The sequence below is a fragment of the Staurois parvus genome, unplaced genomic scaffold, assembly GCF_062004578.1.
Source record: "Staurois parvus isolate SC_StPar_1 unplaced genomic scaffold, SC_StPar_1.0 ptg001132l, whole genome shotgun sequence".
In the NCBI taxonomy this organism is placed as follows: domain Eukaryota; kingdom Metazoa; phylum Chordata; class Amphibia; order Anura; family Ranidae; genus Staurois; species Staurois parvus.
This window is the reverse complement of record NW_028318928.1, coordinates 727,255-740,496: the sequence shown is the minus strand read 5'-3', so window position 1 is coordinate 740,496 and position 13,242 is coordinate 727,255. Positions and strand designations below refer to the sequence as shown.

Genomic DNA, 13,242 nt, shown 5'->3' with positions numbered 1-13,242 from the left:
ATCACGTGTATATATATATGTGATTTTGCAGTTCAGAGTAGGTGGCACGTGCCCTACCCATGCCGCCATTTGCGCCCTTGGCTGTCAATCACCAGGTATAGGCTGGTGATTCCCTGCCGGCACCCGGCTATCTCCAAGGATTTCCGAAGGGAGAGACCTGTATGTAAACAACACAGATCTCCCCCCTGTCGGCTCCGGCATGCTGCTTTGTATGGCTCTGCATAGCAGAGCCATACAAAGCAGTGTGCTTACAATGAAACACACACACACAGCCCACATAGCGAAACAGCACACAATTAACCCTTTGATCGACCCAGATGTTAACCCCTTCCTGCCCAGTGCCATTAGTACAGTGTTGGTGCTTTTTATTAGCACTGATCACTGTATTGGTGTCACTGGGAATGTCAGTGACACCAAGTCAGTTCCCCCCAGTGTCAGAATGCCTGCCGCAGTCCCACTGATTGCCGCCTATATTAAAAGAAAAAAATAAGGAAAGTTCTATTCGTGGGGAAAAAAAGACATACATTTCATTTGGGTGCAGCGTTGCATGACCGCGCAATTGTCAGTTAAAATAACACAATGTCGTATCGCAATAATGGCCTGGTGGGTAAATCCTCTGGAAGGCAAATGGTTAATAACAACAAGATTATTTATGAAAAGCGCAAAAAGTATGTTATGCTATGTATTGGCAAAAATTAAGATGAAGCACCTAGCCCAAGGAGCATCTAACTCTGTGGACTAAATGAATTTATAAGCTCAGTAAATGATAATCTAAAAAAGCTGTCCAACTTTTTCTTGAGCTGTAAAATATCAGAGTTAAGTAATATCTGACTGTCAAGAAGGTTTTATTTGCAGAAAGATCCATGAGCAAGCTTGAATGTTTAGGTCTCCTAGGTCTCCTCTTATTGAGGAGGATGAATAGAATATAATAAAAGTGGTTACACTTCATCTCTATCAAAGAGTTAGCATTTGGTCAATGTTACAATCCTACAATCAACTGTTCCCCTGGAGGGAGACAATGTCTGAAGAATGTAATGCTTATTTAATGTCATAGGCTGACAAATGCACAAACTCGGAAATGTGTGTGTGTTACATAGTTACATAGTTAGCCTAGCTTAAAGACAAACGTCCATCCAGTTCAACCATTAAAAAAAAAAATGTAATCCTATACCCACAGTTGATCCAGAGGAAGGCAAAAACACCCAGCAAAGCATGATCCAATTTGCTCCAGCAGGGAAAAAAATTCCTTCCTGATCCCCCGAGAGGCAATCTAATATTCCCTGGATCAACTTTACCTATAAATGTTAGTATCCAGTTATATTCCGTGCATCCAAGAAAGAATCCAGGACTTTTTTGAAGCAATCCACTGAGCTGGCCAGAACCAACTCTTGAGGGAGTCTATTCCACATTTTGACAGCTCTTAGTGTGAAGAAACCTTTCTGTGTTTGGAGATTAAACTTCTTTTCCTCCAGACATAAAGAGTGCTCCCCTGTCCTGTGTGATGACCTCAGGGTGAATAATTCTACACCAAGTTTACTAAATGAACCATTGATGTATTTATACATGTTAATCATATCCCCCCTTATGTATTATACATGGTGATCATATCCCCCCTTAATCTCCTCTTCTCAAGAGAGAATAAATTCAGTTCCTCTAATGTTTCCTCATAGCTGAGCTCCTCCATGCCTCGTATCAGTTTGGTTGCCCTTCTCTGTACTTTCTTCAGTTCCCCAATGTTCTTTTTGTGAATCGGTGCCCAAAACTGAACTGCATATTCCAGATGAGGTCTTACTAATGATTTGTACCGGGGTAATATGATATCTCTCTCTCTGGAGTCTATACCTCTTTTAATACTATATATACATTATTGTTAATAAATTAATTGATTTGTAATACTGTAATTGTACCTAACAATTACAGTAATAAACAGAGGCAACCTGTCATCTTTAGGTTGCAGTGACATCTGGGGTAATATCTGCAGGCTGAAGGCTTATTTTGTACATAGCTGGCACAAGTGATCACATGAAAGGGAAGCACCCTAACTGATTTCCAATCATTATTGTAGACTAAAGGTAGCTGTGCACAGTGCCAGCTGCTACCGGTGAAAAGGGTGATATAGATACCCTCAGCAGGGAGCATCATGCAGATGAAGATTAATCTACAGTTTGCAGATAGGAAGGAATTAAAGTGATAGTAAAGCTGAATTTTTTTAATTAAAATAATAAACATGGTGTACTTACCTGCTCCTTGCAATGGTTATACATAGAGCAGCCTCGATCAGCCTCTTCTTGGGTCCCCCGCCGGTGCTCCTGGCTCCTCCCCACCCAATGCCCTCATGGAAAGCTGCTTTCTATGGACACACTCGTTCGGGCCCTTAATTCATTTAGGTAAAAAAAAACCTGAGGCTTTAGAATCACTTAAAAGGCGTCTCAGGGAAAATATGAAAATAAGCATAGTTGGCTGCGGACTTCTTCTCCTTCCCTCCTTTCCCCAATGCTCCACCACCATTCTCCAGACATACCCAAAAGCTCCCCAGGCAGTTCTGTATGCTTTTTTACACATCTCCTTTCTGAGGTCTTCAGACTTGATGCCACTGGGTCCTCTTTTGGCTGGGCAGTACTCAGCGATACATCATTGACAATCTACACTCACAGTATGTCCTTAACCTTCCGGGCTGAATTATGTTTGGCGTTATGCCACCCAGGAGACTGAGGACATCTTGTGGGAAAAAACGATTACTGTGCGGGGGGCCAGTGCCAAAAAAGAGGTGAATATTGTATATTTCACTCTGTAGTAGAAAACAAAAACAGAGCATATTACCTTCGTAAGCAATTAGTAGATTTATTAGATATACTCACAAAAGTGTCAATATAACAGGCATATAGAATCCAAAAATGAATCATTGGATAAGGAGACATGTGCGAATCCCATTGGAAGGGGAAACTCTCAGGGTGAAGCTGACGCTTTTCAAAGAGGGGGTCCCTTGTTCATCAGAGCTCTTCACCCTGAGAGTCTCTCCTTCCGATGGGATTCGCACATGTCTCCTTATCCAATGATTCCTTTTTGGATTCTATATGACTGTTATATTGATACTTTTGTGAGTATATCTCTTAAATCAATAAATCCACTAATTTGCTTACCGAGGTAATGCACAAGGTTGGTGCGCTCTGTTTTTGTTCTCTACTACAGTTTGTATCGAGTTTCCCCAGCTTCGTGTTGGAGCTGCACAACCTTTGATCGGTTTTGGATGAACTTCCATATACTCTAGTACAGCCTCTCAACCAGGGTGCCTTGAGGTTTCTTCAGGGGTGCCTTGGCAAAATGTCTAAAAATTGCTCAAAAGTTGTATACAAGGCAGCAGGTGGAACAAGGTACAGGTTTTCCTTGTGCACCATTTTGACCTTCTAGCCACCTGACAACCAGTGATATCATCAGTTGATAAAGAGGATGTCGACTGCCTGCGCAACATCCTAGTTTGACCCTCCCCCGTCCCTCTCCATCAGTGCTGGGGTCACATTAGCTCAGTGATGAAGAAAAACTGAGGGAGAAGAGAAACTATGGAATACTAGTCAGTAGCAGTGTGCAATAGTGTATTTTCTTTGAAAGAATAAATCCCTTCTAATGTTGGGTGTCCTATATGTGTGGATGTTGCTGCTTTATACAAAACTATTAGAATAGTTTTTCACATTTTAGAATGGGGTGCCTCAAGACTATCCATAATTTTAAAGGGTGCCTTGACTGAAAAAAGGTTGAAAAACACTGCTCTAGTATATATTGGTCCATTGGCCCTCTATATCAGTATCTGGGTCCCTGGGCGCAGGAGGTGTTGCATCAGTGTCTATTGTATATTGCAGCCAGACCTTTTTTTTTTTTTATGACTTGACTCCTAAATCTAACTTTTTAATTCAACCCCCCAAAGTTAAACTATTCAACCTACCTATCAACTGTAGTATAATGACACTAACCATTAGACTGAGTTAACAAAGCTAACACATAAATATCCTTATCTTCAAAAAATGACAGTTATTTTCAGGTGAGTCCAATGAGATCTGAGAATTATAGACACGTCTGATAAAAAAAAAAGGCTTGTGTAAAACTTTGTGAATTGAGCCTATTATATACTGTTGTAGCATTCCAACATTAGCACCAGCATCATAGCAAAAAATGTCTTTGTCAAAATACAACGCACCGAAAGATCTGTGCTGAAACATTGGTTTTGACAAATGCACTGCATAGGCAAAGTAAAAGAAAAAGAAAAAAAAACATACAGTGAGCCTCTGCACATTTCCCATGTTTTTTGAATCCATTGATTCTGCAAGCAATGCACCCAGGTTCTAATTTTCTGTTTGAGCTGATAACCTAGTGCCTTTGCTGCACTGAAATCTCAAGAAGTGTTGTCAGCCTGCCCAGATCTCCCCTGCTGGATTACAGATCATCCCCTGCCCCCCTTCTCCTCATCTCCACAGTCCATAGAGGAGCGCTGAGTATGGCTAACAGTGCTTGGAGTTTCAGCAGAGAACAGGCACAGCGTTGTCAGCTCAATACAGAGAGGTAGGAGTACACTGGATTTCTGGCAGGATCAGCCATTTTTTTTTGTACTTTTAAATGAGATTAAAATATGGTGAAATGTGCATGTATTACAGAAGTGTAATTTTAATTTTAGAATGTATTAGGTTGTAGAACAGTCCAAGCTACACTTCTGTATGACACCCAATTACCATGATACTGGCCAGGAGTTCATTAAGAACAGTCTTATCAGAAGTCATTCAGCTTCTCAGATCGCTCCTCTGCTCACAACCTGTAAACATGTTCCAGTGTTCATCATACAGATATGACCTGAGTTTGCGGCACTGACCTCTCTCGAAGGCACTGCGGATCTCATTGACCTGGACTTGTGAGCCTGGGACACGGAATATACCTTCGTGCTGTAAGCCTGTAAGTTGGAGTATATACCAGTCACAATTACAAAAAATAAAAAAATAAAACAAAAATAACTTCACACATAAAAAAAAAATATAGGTAAAAAATAAAAATGTACAGGTATTAAAGTGGAACTTCACTCTCTCAACCAACATTGACTATATTTTCATTGACTGCTGCTAGTATTAGTAAGTAGATAGGAAAGTGTATCATATGTACATGTACATGTTCTTTTTACATTTCTTCAGTTACTTTCTGGTTTCTGGCCTAGGCCAAAATGATGTCATACATTCCAGGAGTCAGAAGGGGAGGAGAGGTTTTCTCAGCTAAGCCACCCTCACCCTCCTGCCAGCATGCCAGAGCTAAGGACAGATGGATTCCAAATGTAAATGCTACTTGAATTATCTGCCCTTACTCAAGGTAGCTGCAGCTAGAAATGCTAGGGGGGGGGGTGTTTTCAACAAAATAAAGCATGAAGACATGGACGGATGGCTGAGTTTGCTTTGAATACTAAAAAAAAATGTTGTATAGCGTTTTCAGTTTTTGTTGCTAAGATACAGTTTAGTTCCGCTTTCACTCACTGCAGAAAGTGGCCCTTAAAGCGAATCTAAATTTGAGAACACCAATATAATACAGTAAAACTTAGGCCCTTAAGTCCTTAGGCCCCATGCACACCAACGTGTACAGGATGAAAGTTCCTGTAGCTTAAAACTTGCCGGGGAATCAAAACTGGCACATTACTGATAATAGAATAGGTAGGCGCTACATTTACGTAAAACAAATAAACAAGTAAAAGTGCAGTTAGAGAGGGATAAGTATTGCCAAAAATCCCTATATCTAGTGCCTCAAATTTGGTGCATACCCCCCAGTGCATGGACCAAACCTGATAGTCCTAAACAAATACTAGTGTGATTATAATTAATGTGAAGCTGCCCCTAATATAGTGAAGCTGTCACTATAACATGTAATAGAATAGAATAGGTAGGCGCTACATTTATACAAAATAAACCAAGTAAAAGTGCAGTAAATTAGGGATTAGTATGCCCAAAAATCCCTGTATATAATGCCTCAAATTTGGTGCATACCTTCCAGTCCATGGACCAAACTTGATATTTCTAAACGATTACAAGCCAATTTTGCCAATAGATTACATATATAAGTGAAATAGTGAAAAAGTCCATACATTAAGTGACAATCCTTGAAACGTCTTATATCTGTCCCAAACCAAAGCAGAGATAAGATAGTGACTGTAATCTGCACCACCTGCTCACAGACTTATAGTGTGGATTGCTCACTCACCAGATCCTTTGACCCCAGTTATGGTGGTCAAATACGCCTTTGGTTTTATAGGGGACCACCCTCTCTTGGTGTATAAGGGTTAAATGCTCATTTAGCACTATGGGCCACACAACACACTTTCTACACTCACTCCTGGCTTTAAAACCTCCACAGCCCCTTTTTCATTATGCTCTGACAGTCACAGGTCCCTTGATGTCATCAAGACCAATGGAGAGCCCAGAGCCCTGCACTGAATTTGAGGTTCCCGAGGAACATTCCACCATTATGCGTAGGGAAGAAGAGGAGAGCGCCACCTGCTGGGGAGTGGAGGATCAGGTACGTAAAATTGCTGTTCCTGTCCCTTAGACCTAAACTAGCTTGTAGTGTGGGGGAAGGTCTGTATGGGAAGGTCTTTCCTTTCCCCGGCAATAGGCTTTAATTACATTTTAACGAACAAAGAAAATTGGAATCCTGTTGCTCTTATGTGATATGTGCTATATACAATTGTATACAGGGATTGGTAAAATAATAATCTTTTGTTAGTTGCATCACTTGCAGCCCAAAAAAATCCCTTTGTCTTTCCAGGTGTAAACATTGTTTAAAAAAACACCATTCTAAAAAGATTTTCTTACCATGCAGATTTATGAAGCGGATGCAGCTGGACACGACCCGTGGAATGGCCTCTCCTGAACTCTGGATGGGGGAGAAAATCGGTATAATACGTAATGCATATGGCTGATTTTTTTCTTTTTTTTTTAACATTTATAATTTTTATTATATTTTAAATGTTTTGTATTTTTATTTTTATATTTTTTATATAATATTTTGTTTTATTTTATTTTTTATAAATATTTAGATAGCACTTTATATTTTTTTAAACTGTTAAGTGAAGGGAAAGATTTCCAGTTTACAGACTAGTAGCCAAGCCACTGATGGTTTATTGCATCCTATATAGAGTAAATCCACCAATAAAACTGCTGGTTGCATTCTCAGTGAATTTTGCTGTTGCTTTCTTATAATACTCTTTGACCCCGTGGAAAGCCTCCGTTACATTGTGGTAATGCACGTGATTAAATGTGCGATCTATCACGTTGCATTAAAGTGCTTAACCCAATGATTTGTTTCAGAAAAAAAGTTACATTCAAGCCATGCCGTGAATGATAATTTTCACAGTTGCTTGTGCTCTCGACTGAATTGCCCAGTGGCATTGTAGCATACCAATGTGCAAAAACACTTGTGCTACTGTGTGCGTTAGTGCAGGACAGCAATATCAACCCGAACCTTAAGGATCTGGTTTAACATACCCGCACAGCTTTACCTGGATCAAGTTGGGTATGTTCCCCTTTCTGGAATTTCCATAGGAATAGATACGTATATTGCAAATTAAATCTCTTGAGAATGAGATTATAAAGAACAAATGTATATGTAATTTACATATGGTACTTAACCATCATTTTAGAGATATAATTTGCAATATAAACTACGTGTGCTTCCCTGAAAAAGTGGACTTAGAAATTTGTCAGATAGAAGTCAAAATATGACAGGCTGTCTGTGAAGTATCCTGTACAATAACTGTGTTGAAATGGACTTTTTGATGGTCTTATCAAAATATAAGTATGTCAAGAAACTCAAAAAATATATTTATATACATATGTGTTAAAATTGATTTGCTCACATACTATAAATATCCCTTCTTTTCCTATATACAAGGTTTTTGAAATGATCAATTGGGGATATAGGTTTATAAATAAGTCCATTATTTTCACTGATTTCCCATCACATTTTCTTTGTACAATAATATACGGTACACTAACAGCATGCAAGTCAATACCAGTGATTGTGAAAGGGGCAAATGTGAACTACTGGGCTCCTCCTTAAGGACTAATAACCAGGTGGAATGGAAGGAAATCTATACTAATATTAATATATAGGCTCACATTGCTTACACCCTTCTTTGCCTAATATAAATATAATAACCTAATGAAGCTGGTATTGTTCAAATATATACAGTATATACTATATAATGTGTAACAGATTGGTATTACATGTATTTAGTTATAATAGAGGAGCACAAAACCTAAAATACAGGTTTGTATTAATCCAGAAAATTGCAATTTCCCACCAAAAAAGCAATTTTTGGAGACATCTATTGCTCAAAGTGTATGTATAGCCAAAACTCTTTTTTTTCATTTTAGATGGGTTAAAACCGCTTTCAATATATTTTTTGCTGTCTGTGTTCCATTGGGGAGATTTCCCTTCACATTCAGTCAATGAGATGCAACAGGATGTTAAAAGAAATCTTCTAAACAGAGGGGAATTCTCCTATTAGCCATTTCTCCCGAAAACAGGTGTTGTTGGAAGGTTCCCCTCACCTCTTGTTCTTGGGACAAGTCTTAATTTGTTTTATTTCCCTTACCCTCATTTTTGGCGATAATTGTCATCAGGACAAATAGAGGACAAATCTCCCCCCCACAGGGACACAGGCTGAATTAAAAACTTGAAAGAGGGGTTAACCGTTCCCTGCTCTTTCTAAATCTTTTTTAAAAAGGTTTTGCCTAGAGATACACTTTGAGCAAGACATTTCACAGATGTCCTTCAAGGATGTGTTCACACTATATGCACATAACTTGACACTATTCATATGAGAAAAATAGAGACTGTGGTTACTAGCCTTCTCTTGGAAAGTGATAGCTGCCCGTGTTATATACAGGGCAACATGGTATTTTAGATTTAGTGGTCATTTAACGTATCAAAAAGGGTTTCCCTCCTATTTTGCTTCTGATCACCAAATGGACTGGTTGCCAACATAAAGGGCTTTGGCATGTTTAAGAGCAATGTGTACAAACATATACAAAGCATTGTTATAGTATATGTAAAAGGTGAGGCCCAGCTCAGATGTGTTCCTCTGCGTGGTGTGTAGGGCAGACCATTAATTTCAATATTCTGCCCTACACACGAGAAACATGGAAAAGAAGTCCCCTGCTGTTTTCAAAAATATACCGCACCAATGGTTTGGTGTATGCTTGCAGATGCCATTACCAATAAATGTCACTGTCACACATCAGATAATGGCCAACGAGTTTCTCTGTGTGTCAAGGAAAAATGGCTGATTTTGCACACGTTCCTGATACATCATTCCTCACTTTATATACTGCTTTGTGAGCTCCTTTAATTGGCCTTTGGGCTGAAAGACTTGATAGGTAGTTCAGATGCAAACTGAAGGAGGGGATACAGCAGGCTTACAACACTGACGCTTCCGATCATCACAACAGAATGTAGGTGCTGCCTCATTTTTACTACATGGCATATGTGAGGCAGTGTCTATGTTCTGCTGTGAGAACTCAACACTGCTGTGTCCCCTCCTTTCATTTCCCTTTGGAATACTTATCAAGTGTCTCAGGTCGGCAAACCAAAGCCAACCAAAGTAGCTCATATCAGAAGTTTGTTCCTATTGGTTCTCAATTTTATGGATATTCATAATATACCAAGGAGTTTTGTGAGTACAAATTTTAAGTTTTAATAAAAATATATCAAGGATTTTATACAATGCCAATGCACTCTCAGTTTGTTTTATAGAATAAATCCGTGGTTTTCCAGTCCAGAGACATTTTGTGGGACTTTTAGGCTACAGCTAAATCTCTTCTTAGGGTTTGTTTACATTAGCGGCTTAGGAGAGGTTGAGCCGCTTTTTACTCTGCGAGTGCCCTGCAACCATTCACAATGATTGCAACGTGCTAGTGCAGAGTTCAAGGGGTTAAAGGAGCCTGTCAAATGCTCTCTGAAGGACAATTTGAAGGCAGACTGCTCTTCAGTAACCAAAGCGAGTGTCTATGAGCCCTAAGGTTGCATTCATTTCGAGAGCACACGCATTTATGAAACATGAAAAATTCACTTATGCCGCCATTGATTGGCAATGGCACCCAAAATGCGGTAAGAAAGACATGCATTTCTTTTGCAAAAAAAATTTTAAAAAAGCACACGGCAAAACATGCTGATAAAAATGGCATAAAGCTCAATGTTCAAAAAGATACATGAGCTACTTTGCCATATTTGTCACTGAAATCAAAGGTCTTCCCCAGGGGTGGGCAATTAATTTTCCCAAAGGGCCACATATGAAACTGGGACTGTTGTGGAGGGCCAGACTTAAGTTGGCTCAATTTTTATTCTGGACCTGAGAAAGCCCATAAGTAAACATATAGAAAACAAACACCTGGTGCTAGGAATAAAAAGCATTATATAGGTCTGTCACAGAGTGCCAGTGCCTCTCCCATCCCCCGCCATATCCCTCCACCCCTCCCTTCCCCCTTGCACATTCCGATGTCCATGTAGCTTCCATGAACGTTGCTGGGCAGGCCGTTGCCGAGGCAACCTAGCAGCGTCCCACATGGATTTAAAAGACTTGCACAGGAAGCAGCCCCTCTCTCTTTGTTCCTGTGCACACTGCTGGAATCATCTTGCTCCCTCCGCTGAATGTCTCAGGGTGGGAGTCTCCGCAGCTCTGCATGAGCCCCTCTTCCAAGGTCAGACCCCACGGCCATGCTACCCCCGCAGCTGTTCCTGGCCGCTGTGAGGGCCCCTGCCTGCTGGTCACTGGGCCCTGGAGAAGCCGGCCGCTGTGAGGGCCCCTGCCTTCTGATCGCTGGGCCCCTGGAGAAGCTGGCTGCTGTGAAGGCCCCTGCTGCTGATCGCTGGGCCCCTGGAGAAGCTGGCCGCTGTGAAGGCCCCTGCCTGCTGGTCGCTGGGCCCCTGGAGAAGCCGGCCACTGTGAGGGCCCCTGCCTTCTGATCGCTGGGCCCCTGGAGGAGCCGGCCACCGTGAGGGCCCCTGCTGCTGATCACTAGGCCCCTGGAGGAGCCGGCTGCTGTGAGGGTCCCTGGAAGCTGCCTGCTGCCGAGCGTCCACATGTCGCCCACCTCCCTGGAGGCCACCTGCTGCTGAGCATCTGCAAGTCCCCGTGACCCCGATGTCCCTAGAAAGCTGGGTGTGAGCTGTGCTAGGCCAGACTCCACAGCTAGAGTCCCGTTGAGTTCCCGAGACCCCTGCCCAGGGGTAGGTTGCCTGCCTGTTGCCCGATACTCCAATCCGCTGTGCAGTCACGGAGGGAGCTCAGCTGAGGCCCCAAGCCTAGGGGGGAGATTGCCTGCCTGTTGCCCAAGACCCCTGCCCAGGGGTAGGTTGCCCGCCTGTTGCCCAAGACTCCAATCCGCTGTCCAGTCACGGAGGGAGCTCGGCTGAGGCCCCAAGCCTAGGGGGAGATTGCCTGCCTGCTGCCCGAGACCCCAGTCCAGGGGTGGGTTGCCTGCCTGTCGCTGAAGACCCCTCATGCCTGGAATCATCCCTAGTTTGCGCACACATCATCCTCCCTGCCATTTCCCCATTGAGTGTCTGTCATTTTGTTGTTGCAATAAAGCTTTGTGTGTTCCCCATCTTCTCCGTGTGCTCTGTCCTGCCTACGCTTCCGTCACAAGGTCTCTTTCAGACAGACGATTAAGATGTGATAAAACAGGAGGATGAGTTGCAGTTTTACTGTCCCGTGGCTGCTCACCCAAACTGTAAAATAACAAACAGGGCTGTTCACATGGTTCACATGTTTGGCTGTCAAACTTCACACCCACAATTAAAAAATGTTCTGACTGAGATGCAAAGCATCTCGAACCAAAGGGCAGGATGTGGCCTTGGGGACGCAATATGCCCAGGTCTGGTCTGCTCTATGCATATGGTGCAAAATCTAACACAAACACGCAACAACACGGTGCAATTCTGTGCATGTTTACAAAATGGAAAATATGAATGTAGCCTAAAAACTTCAAGATAGGTGCTTGAAATGTCCTGGAAGCTTTGCAAATGCTTTGTAAACGCTTGCCATTCCCTAAAGCCCATGTTTACACAGATTTAATAAGGCAAACAGAAATGTGCAAAATGCAATAACCAACCAGAACTCTTCTTCATTAAGCAAAATTAATTAAACTCAAATCTGATTGGTAGCTATTAGTTATTGCGCTTTGCACTGCTCGTCTTACTGTGCATGGAGTTTTTGGCAACCGGTCTGTCCAAGTCCAAGAGTAGAAGTTGCATTGATGACATTGGCACTACCCAGAATTACAAACTACAGATGAGCTTAAAGTGTGCGTCCGGCCAAAACATTTTTTCAAATTTTGGATGGAATAGTGAAGGGTTGGAATGTCTGTTGGGTTTCACTGCTATTCATGGATCCATTGGAGAGATTACCCCTGTCCTGGTAACAGTGGTTTCACTAGACAGAAAGTGAAGGAAATTCTGTAATGGGAAATAGTAAGAGCCCCCGACAGCAGTAAAGACCTAACTGGGATTCCAAACCTTCCCAACTCTAACAGAAAAGTTTTGGCTGGGTTTATACTCTTGTATAAAAGATAGTTATTAAGAGGTTGTAAAATGATTTATCATGTCACCCAATATTTGGTCTCCATTCAGTAGCCAAAAGAGGCATTCAAAAAAAAGGGGGATTTGTGAAAAGAAATTCACAGAGAAAGCGGCTACATTATGAACAGAACATGACACTCAGAAAAAATTTCCAAAAATTATGCTTTATTACACATATATAAATATGACATATGGGCGTTCGCCCTGGTTTACCATCACCTCAGTATGAGACAATACACACAGACCTAAAACCATATAAAATGACATCAAGACCGGTCTAAATGCATGTGCAACAGAAAAAATGACTGCAGGAGTCTAATGTCCCTGTAGCACAAACACATAGGTGAACACTTCCCAAAAGAGGTGTATCCAAAAATTATACCATAGGCATACCATAATGTTAATAATTATATGTAGAACAATACCATTATGGTGAATCCCAATCAGGGAATCCAAAAATTGTACTATGGAAAAATATCACATATATACAATGCAGCAAGCACAATAGGCGTCAAGAAGAGAACAACAAGCCTCAGGCCTGTATGGGGGGAGACATAAATGTCAAATATATGATGCAATTCATTCCTGTGCCGGCACAAGTGGTTGGGGCCCATTCATCTGTAATATAAACAGCTGTATCCTAGA

At 41.6% G+C, this 13,242-nt stretch overlaps 1 protein-coding gene across 2 annotated transcripts in view; it reads right to left on the bottom strand.

Annotated features, from left to right (window-relative positions):
- The window catches only part of LOC149439379 (rho GTPase-activating protein 4-like), a 241,110-nt gene that overhangs the window by 41,055 nt on the left and 186,813 nt on the right, over positions 1-13,242 (bottom strand). For both annotated transcript variants that reach the window (XM_089659101.1, XM_089659102.1), the window contains exons 13-14: positions 6,831-6,891; positions 4,856-4,933 (exon numbers count right to left, since the gene is read on the bottom strand). In XM_089659101.1, the coding sequence (XP_089515227.1) occupies positions 4,856-4,933; positions 6,831-6,891 (139 nt within the window). The remainder of the gene's footprint in view (positions 1-4,855; positions 4,934-6,830; positions 6,892-13,242) is intronic.